The 9,734-nt window shown below is 34.9% G+C and overlaps 1 protein-coding gene across 3 annotated transcripts; it reads left to right on the top strand.

The window, feature by feature from the left end:
- Window positions 1–495: 495 nt before the first annotated feature.
- Window positions 496–2,608, top strand: PABPC4L (poly(A) binding protein cytoplasmic 4 like). 3 transcript variants are annotated; one of them, XM_024246168.2, is made up of 2 exons: window positions 496–659; window positions 1,132–2,608. In XM_024246168.2, exon 2 carries the CDS (start codon window positions 1,358–1,360, stop codon window positions 2,468–2,470), a length of 1,113 nt encoding a protein of 370 aa, XP_024101936.2. In that variant the 5' UTR covers window positions 496–659; window positions 1,132–1,357; the 3' UTR covers window positions 2,471–2,608. The 3 variants fall into 3 exon arrangements, with proteins under 3 accessions (XP_024101936.2, XP_063579733.1, XP_054410479.1); XM_063723663.1 differs by having other exon boundaries at window positions 1,003–2,608; XM_054554504.1 differs by having other exon boundaries at window positions 496–714.
- Window positions 2,609–9,734: the final 7,126 nt, after the last annotated feature.

The raw sequence follows: 9,734 nt of genomic DNA, 5'->3' as shown, positions 1-9,734 counted from the left end.
AAGTCCCTGAGAATAAAGTGCACATGGCTTCTATTGTTACGAAATATGCAATATTTTGTAATTAGACAAAAGCCAGGCAAATACAGGGTAGGGTTAGAGTTTCTAAGAGGGAAACCTAAATTGTCAGAGGGATTTAGAAAAAACATCTATTTGGAAAGAGCAGTTAACTTATTTCCGAAGAACACATTTTTATAAAGTTGGCTCTGAAAAAGGCTAGTGTGTCTTGGAGTTTTGTAAGGGGAACTAAGCAGCAGTTGAGGCTGGAACATTTCAGGAATCCTGCAGAACTTTATAGAACAAGGTGCGGATGTTGGACCTTATCAAAAAGTCAAAGGAAGCCACTGGAGGGTTTGAAGCCAGGAAGTGACAGGCCCTGATCCACATTTGGAAAGGCTCCTTCACTCAGACCCATGCAAAGCCCTGCGGGCGGGTGGGTTTATTGGGGCCACTCCCCTCGGCTGCCTTTCTCCACCCCAGTCACCGCCTCCTGCTTCTCAGCTTAGCCATCTGAGGAGGGTGGGAAACGTGTAATAGGGGCGGGGGGAAGAAAAACGTTCTTAAAAAAAATATTAAAAAGAAAACATCCCACTTGGCAGCGAGTGCGCGGGAAGTTCAGCGCGCGAGTTCCGGGCTTCCCGCCCGCCCGCAGACGACCGCCGGTGAGCCCCCAGCCCCCGCCTGGCCACCCGCTTCGCCGCGTCCGTCAGTCCGTCGGTCTGTCAGCCTCCCCTTCCCCCACGCCTCCTTTCTCTGGGCGCCGCGCGGGTCGGGAGGTCGGAGGGGCCCCCTAGGTCTTCAGGACGCCCTTGGCCCGCGTCGCTCCCGGCAGCGCCTCGGCGGCGGCGCCTGCAGAACCCGGTACCTGGCAGGTTCGGGTCTCTGCCGGGCAGAACCTCGCAGCCCATACTCCACGGCTGGGGCCTCTGACGCCTCCGCTTGTGGAGTTCTTCCCTGAGCGGCTGTAACTTTAAACCACTCTGAGCGAGGCCTATTTTTATTCAGAAACCAGCGACCAGGGCGTCTGTGGAGAATGCTCAGATGGAGGGCCAGCCCGCCACTTGAAGTTTTCTCACAAATCTGAGGGGAAGGAACGTCTTGTCCTAATAATAATCTCTCTTCGCGATTTCACAGTTCTATTGCTGCGTCCTAGGAGGGCCAGATTGGTGGCTGTGGGGACTTTTGGATTAGGGTGTTGCCTGAGCTGGGGAAGCCGTGTCTGAACTCCATTGCTTGGCCTTTGTGTGGTGATCCCGAGGCCTCCACACTTGAGCCCGGCCAAAGCTGTGACCTAGTATCCCCCCACAGGGATTGCTCAAAGAGCTCCAGGGGACAGACTCACAGTGGCAAGGACAGGGAGATGAATGTAGCAGCCAAGTACCGCATGGCCTCCCTGTATGTGGGTGACTTACATGCAGATGTCACCGAGGACCTGCTGTTCAGGAAGTTCAGCACTGTGGGGCCTGTGCTGTCCATCCGCATTTGCAGGGACCAGGTCACCCGCCGCTCTCTGGGCTATGCCTACGTGAACTTCTTGCAGCTGGCTGATGCCCAGAAGGCGCTGGACACAATGAACTTTGACATCATAAAAGGCAAATCCATCCGTCTCATGTGGTCTCAGCGCGATGCCTACTTGAGGAGATCTGGAATTGGGAACGTGTTCATCAAGAATCTGGACAAATCTATCGATAACAAAACCCTTTATGAACATTTTTCAGCTTTTGGAAAGATCCTTTCCTCCAAAGTGATGAGTGATGATCAAGGCTCCAAGGGCTATGCATTTGTGCACTTTCAGAACCAGAGTGCTGCAGACAGGGCCATTGAGGAGATGAATGGAAAACTACTCAAGGGCTGCAAGGTGTTTGTTGGCAGATTCAAAAACCGAAAAGATCGTGAAGCTGAACTCAGAAGCAAAGCCAGTGAATTCACCAATATTTACATCAAAAACTTTGGCGGTGACATGGATGATGAGAGATTGAAGGACGTTTTCAGCAAATATGGCAAAACTCTGAGTGTTAAGGTGATGACAGATTCCAGTGGGAAATCCAAAGGCTTTGGCTTTGTGAGTTTTGATAGCCATGAGGCTGCCAAGAAAGCTGTTGAAGAAATGAATGGAAGGGACATAAATGGGCAGCTGATTTTTGTAGGCCGGGCGCAAAAGAAAGTAGAGCGACAGGCTGAGTTAAAGCAAATGTTTGAGCAGCTGAAAAGGGAACGAATTTGTGGGTGCCAGGGGGTAAAGCTCTATATTAAGAACCTTGATGACACCATTGATGATGAAAAACTACGAAACGAGTTTTCTTCATTTGGATCAATTAGCAGAGTTAAGGTAATGCAGGAAGAGGGACAGAGCAAAGGGTTTGGCTTGATCTGCTTCTCCTCTCCTGAGGATGCTACTAAAGCAATGACTGAGATGAATGGCCGCATCTTGGGCTCCAAACCTCTTAGCATTGCCTTGGCCCAGAGACACTAGGAAAGAAAAACGTACCTTCCCAGCTAGTATCTGCAGCAGGTGGAGGAATGATAGTGATCTCTGCCTGAATTGACCTCAGTAAATTTCATATTCCACATGATGGGTGCTTAGTTCAGTAAACTTTATGATAAAACGTTTTTTATACAAAGCCATTTTTTTTTCTTTTGTGGAAAAAGAAATGAAGCTTAGTTCATTTTACAGAGGCACATTTTCTAATTTTAATATTGCACATTTTTCTTATTTTGATGTGTTCATAGCAATAAGTATAAATAGATATATTTTTATTACATTTGAACCAAATGAAATGAGGTAATTATTTGAATTTATTGCATATTTTATTATTTTAGTAATATTGCTAGCTTTAATTTCTTCTATGAAAATATGCTCAAAATAGTTCTTACACCTAAAGATTCCAAAGTATTTTTACCAACAGAAATTTTCTAATTTTTCATCCAAGTTCAGAGGAATCAGACTTTTAGAAATTTATAGTATGAATTTAAAGATCTAATTTCATTTTGAATTGATGCTTAAAGTACTCAGATATAGTTGAATTTCTTTTAAATTTATATCCTGACATGCTTGTTTTTTGGATGGTTTAAATTAAGATGATGGAAGTTTTTAATGTTGCCTAAAAACTGGCTTTATGTGTTTTGTTTTTTCCATTAGTTGACTATAATTCAGGTACTTACTAGTTAATCTAAATTGTAACTTGCACTGTAAAACCTTAACTTCTACATTCCTTAAGTTATAAATCTGTTATCAACTCAGGTGATCCAAAGTTGGCCTGGTCCTAAATCTCTTCATACTTACATGGCTTAATATTTACCAGATGCTAATATTATGAAAATCATATATACAGATTATAGAAATTCTGTTTAAAAACTTTTAAAATCTCTTTTATATTGTTTTGTGTTGTGATATTCTCTTAGGGTTCAGAAAAGTAAGTTCCTCTATTTTTATGTACTCACATCTCCTTTTATTAGACTGTGGCAGCTATGGAACCCATTAAGGTTCACTTTTAGCCTTCATTGATCAGAAACTCACTGATTGATTTTCTGATGAATTGAAGTTACATCACTTATTCTGTTTTCTAGCATAATTTTTAGTTTAGAACCATTCACCTATTTTCCTTTCTCTCTTGCCTTTCATCTATATTCCTCAGCTTTTTAAAATACTTTCTAAAGGATTTTTTTTTATGTTGTCTTTTAATATGTGCTGCTTCAAATACATTTGGAAATCGAGGCAAGAGTTATTTAATTACATTTAAATAATTGCTTTACAAATTCTGATTCATACCAAAGGTATCTAGCAAGCAAGTGCTTTTGTTTTTACTGTTTTCATATTTTTACTTGGCTTAGTTGTTTCTCGTAACTATTATTCACATTCTCTATTTCATATATTACTAATATAAAAGAAATAGTAAAATATTTTTTGGCAATACCTCAGCTTATGAATGAGAACAATTTTTTGTCTTTTATTTTTATAGAAATTATGTGTATATTCTTTGCACATTTTCTAAAATAAAAATCTTTTAGTCCATAAAAAATTATGGACAATGAAAAAATTAAAAGAATTTGCATATAATTGTATTATGCAAACCAATTCCCTATTATAATTTGTTACATATTTTTCTATTTTTTTCTCTCTCTACATATATACACCTAGGTAATTTAAGAAAAATAGGATAATATTACAAATGTTGTTTGAAATTGCTTTCTTAATTAAACAATATGCTATGGTCAACTTTTATGCTCACAATAATTATTTGTCTTATAATCTGAGTGACATTTATGTTTTGTTCAATGACTGTACCAAAATATAACTAATTTCTTATTAATAAACTTCTTGTTGCTAGATAATTTCTTCCTTTTTTCTTTCTTCCTCTGTCATAAATAACTTGGAGGTTAACATCCTTGCAAACTTATATATGCAAATATATCTATTTTCTTAAGAAAATGTTTAGAAGTAGAATTAATGGTTAAAAAAGAATCAATTTTAAAAAGTAATTTTGATAAATATTGCTTAAATGCTGTCCAGAATACTTGTGGCACTTACATTTCCATTGTCATTGTAGGAGAATACCTATTTCCATATGCTCCAAGAAACAAGGGTCTTTTTTAAGCTGTTGGTCAATTCAACATGATATGTAAAACAAACCATTTCATCATTGCTTTATTTCACTTTTGTAAATTACAAAAGTTGAACAGCATTTGTGTACTCACTGACCATTTGTATTTTCATACTTATGAGTTAATGTCTCATGATCACAATTTATTTTCTTGTTGGGGTGTTTTTTATTTACATGGATTTTTAGATTTCTTTGCATATTATGACTACATTTTAGACTTTTCCCCCTGATATTTCACTTTCTTTATAGTTTTGAAGGTTATTCCAAAATTGAATGTTAAGCTGGAAAGTTTCAGTATTTTATTTAAATGGCTTTGATGTCATGCTTCAAAATATTTTGAACACTTTAAATACATATATTCACACAAATATATACACACCCACACAATTTATCTGTATTGTGTTTATGACTTTCAGAATTTCGTATTCTCAACGCTTCTAACTAAAATTTTGGTTCATAAAAAGTATCTTATATAAAACCTATAGTAAATCTTTTAAAAATGTGCTTTTCCATTTTTAATAACATATATTTTGGTAAATACTTGATTCAGAGAGCCAATGAATTAGAGTTGGCATATGAGTTTCACATAGATTCTTATACTAGGTAAGTATTTACCAAAACATATATCAGAAGCAGAAAGTTGTTAAAAAGGTTTACCAGACAACAAGACTGGAAAGTGTATTAAGTGTGCCTGGCCTTGACATCTTATTCTGGATAATCTAGTCTACATCTTAATTTAGGAAAGCTAATCTGTAAAACTGTTCAAATATCTGAACAATATTTGATAATGCTTACATATATTTTCAAGATAATATCAGGAAACAGAGTTTTTTCATGTATGTAAGGAGTTAATAGGACATAACATCAGATGTCTAGATGAATTATAGCTATGGCTTAATTACACAATAATCTGCCTTCTTAGTAGAAATTGCTTATTTCCAGCATTTGCTGTAAAAAAAAAAAGACAGTCAGTTTACAAAAATATACAATCCTATGGATTTAATTTATTTAAATTTTGTTCATTCTAATTTTTTTTGGTGTGTGATAATAGCAAGTTATCTTAGTTGAAAATAGGGATTCATTCATTAAAGAGTATTAAATCTTACGTGCCCAAGTGCCTTAATATATAAGTAGAATCTTAACTTTTCTGATAAGCATTCCAGTAAAAGCTAATGTACATAGATATGCCTTGAGCCACTGTTTCTACTTTCACCCTTCTCTCCACACATATTGCCACGTCTGCTGTGTAGTTGCCTGCTTACATGTACAGCCATTTCAATAAATGTATTCTTTTAACATTTTATCTTTTAAATTTCAAATAGGAATTTATAGTTGGTAAAAATAAAAATTTTAAAGTGATTTAATATTGTCATTTTCATGTTCTCAATATTGTTGTAGATCCACTGAGAAAATGTCAAATGAAATCTAATATTTCAAAGGTGAAAGCAAGTTTGAAAATTATTTTTATTTATTATAAAGTATTTCTGATTTTCCAAAGATCAGTTATCTCAAGCATGAACTGAAAATTACTTGTGTTTTTAGCGAAATACTTGTATTTCAGGTTTTCAAGGACAATTTCTTTGTGAACTAGTATTTCTTTTTTAAGTTATTCATAATTATGAGCTCACAATTGAAAACAAAACACTAACAAGTTTTAATGAGGAATAATTAACTATTTTAAAGACATTTCTGAATTTATTGTTAAATTCAACTAACCTGTCAAGTGCTTAGAATTGGCTTACTCATAGTACATTTGGAAATATGCCCCATAATATAATTTAAAAAATAGATATAATAAAACAATAGAGGAAAAATATAATTTTAAAAAATCTACACTTTCAAAAGTAGAACAAATTAAATACCCTCATGATACTTTTGCCATATATATATCTCCCAAGTGCATGTGTACTCAAATCTGAGTTACACATACACTTGGATCTGAATTTGTTAAAGTCAGATTATTTTGCAGGTTCACCCAGAGGAAATATGTATAATTAAGTGTTGGTTTTGTCTCGTGGTCTTGTCATATTTTAGAGTTCACAGAATGCTCTGAACTAAATTGTAGTTGCCCTGAATGAAACAATTGAATCCAAATGAGAAGGAAATTTATCTTCTTAGTGGCGTTCTTAACTGTAGTGGAGAAAACACCTTAACTTCTGAGAGAGATTCATAATTTGTACAATGATATTCCATCAGATTTTGTTAACCCATTTATATTTACATCACCTTAGATATTTTAAAAATCCTTATTTTGAAGTTTTGCCAAACACACTAACAGCACATTTGAGTTGCGAAGGCAATATCACTGAAGTGGCAGATACAATTGTTTTTTTTGCATTCAGTGAATATCAGTCATAATTCATTTTTTGTTTGTTTTACAATCAGTATCTCCAGGGGAATTTTCTTATTTCAGGAAGCCATGTCTAATGGTATTGTAGGGCATCACAATTTTGATTTACATTTAATTTCAACTTTGTACATGTGTTAGTAGCAGCCAATATTAATTCCTTGAAGTTAAAGTAAACCTTTATAATAGTAGTTCTAGCAAATCTTTGTTAATCAAAGACATGCCTCAATTTGAATGCAAGGCAAATCTTAGAATTATAACTAGATTATTTTGACACATTATTATTTTACCGAATTACCATAGGAAGCATTAGAAGCCTAGTATTATTCACCACTCTAGTCACTAACATTTTATATATAGTTTGTATAAAAATGACATTTATATTGTATAGATTGCAATTGGCAAAAGGCCATCAGTTATATGGGAATCCAATTTTTAATATTTATTTTGATTTTAACTAAAAAGATATTGGTAAATATGCCTATTTGATCATATCATTCTTCTCCTTAAAAACCTTTCATGGCCTTCCATCACTCTTAAAATCAGGTATAAATTTTTACTGTGTCCTAGGAGTCCTTGCATTCTGGTCCTTGTGTATTCTTTAAATCTTTTATTGTGCTACTATTTCCCTTTGTCAATATACTGGAAATTAATTGGTCTTGTTTCAACTCTTTTAAAACTGTCAGGATAGTTCCTGCCTCACTAAAAGCTTTAACCTTTTAACAGATAGAAGGCTGTGTATTGTACAGGTGGAACAAATCTTCCAACTGGTTTATGAAAAACTATATGGTGAAAACATTTAATTACCTCCTAGAAAAAAGATATTATAAGTATAGGTAGCCAGGAATAAGTTTTTGTTTCAGAATTCTCAGTGTAAGTTTTACTGGTTCTGTTTATGTGACATTCTTTTTCTTAACCAATCACTGTAACCAAGGTAATGAGATTTGCTGATTCGCTGGGGTTAGGTAACATATTCAAACGTTAAGCAAAAATATCCTTGAGTGAGAAAGGTAGAGGTTGTTTTTCAAGGAAAAATCAAGATACAAGTGCCAGAAAAAGTGTGAATTGCTGTAGAATGAACCTTCCCACCCCAGCATCTGCAATAGATGAGCTATTATAGATAAACTATTCTTAGTGCCTAGAATACTCTCCCTTAATTTTAATCTGACTGATTCTTGCTTATCTATTTTCAAGCACAGTCTTTTGAACTCTCAGTACTCCTATTTCCCTCTCTACTCTACTAGCATAGCACTTATTAGAGGAGCAAAATAAAACTCCACTCCCAAGGCAGGCAACATAACTCTTCTTTTTTTATTAGTAGCTGGCTCATTAATTAATCCTTATTTATCAGTTGGCAAACTTATTACACATAATTACCTACTCTTGTCTCTTTCTTAATACATGTCACTGGACTGCTAAGCCAATATATCGCCTGAAAAGTTCTGTCTCTTTCAGGTATCTTTCACTATACAGGTGACTATAAAAGCATGAATTTCCAAGTTAAGTTCAGGAAGTGATAGAAGAACATTCTTAAGTTTCAAGATGTAAGCCACAGTTTTTATCCATGTTTTTTAATTATCTAAAATTTATTTTATTGAATATTTATGTGGATATAACTAACTACTTTTTTTCTATCGGTCTAATGTTCTAATGTTTCTTTTATACCTCTCTCTAGGGACCCTTGTGGAGAGACAAGGTGTTTGGGCAAGATCTAGATATTCTTATGCTTCTGGACTTGCTAATATCAGAAGCCATCCAAACCAGACTAGATTAAATATTGATGCCCAACATGGACTTGGGCTCATATACACAGTATAGAATTTGGGAGCCAAATCGGAATATGTAAATGATCTTCTTTTCAAAATGGAAATACTTTTCTTTCTCTTTTCTTTCTTTCAAGAGGCAGGAAAGTCTGCCTATAGGATGTTAGCCTACAAAAACTGATACCTTTTATCAAAATTAGATCACATATGAAAGTGTTACAGGGAGAAAAAGAGCAAGTCTCTTGGAAAAGCTGGGGAGGATCACCTTCAAATATTTATATTTTAAAAAAATATATTGTTTTAAGTAATAGCTCATTCTTCACATTTCTGCTTTTTCATATTTTAGGATATAGGATGGGTATATTTATTTGTGGTATATCTGATCTTATTCTAGAAGGACCATTTGAAAGAAGCTCTGTTGCATAATAAAAAAAAAAGTAAAGTAAGTTTCAATTCTTTAAAAAGATGAAGTAAGGGATAGGGAGGAATATTCAGTAGAAAATCACTGCTTCTTACTGAATCTTTTATTGGATATTGGCTTACTAAGTTCATACACTACGGCAGCACAAAACTAGAACACTATAGGCAAAAACAAAGTTGGGCAAATCAACATATTGATGAGGGACATTCATTTAGATAATTTTTATTATTTAGAACTTATGTTAAAGAGGTAGTATCCACAATAGAAAATTGCAGAAATTTTAAGCATGTAACTTAATGAATGATTAAAGTATGTATTTTTTGTAACTACCACTCAAGTCAAGAAACAGAACATTAACTGTACCCCTCCAACTCTCTCCCAAGCACTTGTCTATCTCACTTATTCAAATATAAACTCTATCTTGACTTCAAATTCTAAAGATTAATCCTGATTACCTTAAACTTTATTCAAATTGATTCATACAGCATGAATCCTCTTGTGTCACATACTTCTACTCAGCGTATTTTAGTGAGATTCATTTCATACCACTGAGTTTAGTAGTAGTGTACTTATTGTCATCGTCATATTCTTCTGTTGTGTGACTG

The sequence above is a fragment of the Pongo abelii genome, chromosome 3 (assembly GCF_028885655.2).
Source record: "Pongo abelii isolate AG06213 chromosome 3, NHGRI_mPonAbe1-v2.0_pri, whole genome shotgun sequence".
In the NCBI taxonomy this organism is placed as follows: domain Eukaryota; kingdom Metazoa; phylum Chordata; class Mammalia; order Primates; family Hominidae; genus Pongo; species Pongo abelii.
The sequence above is the reverse complement of the archived record's forward strand: the minus strand, read 5'-3'. Positions and strand labels throughout refer to the sequence as shown.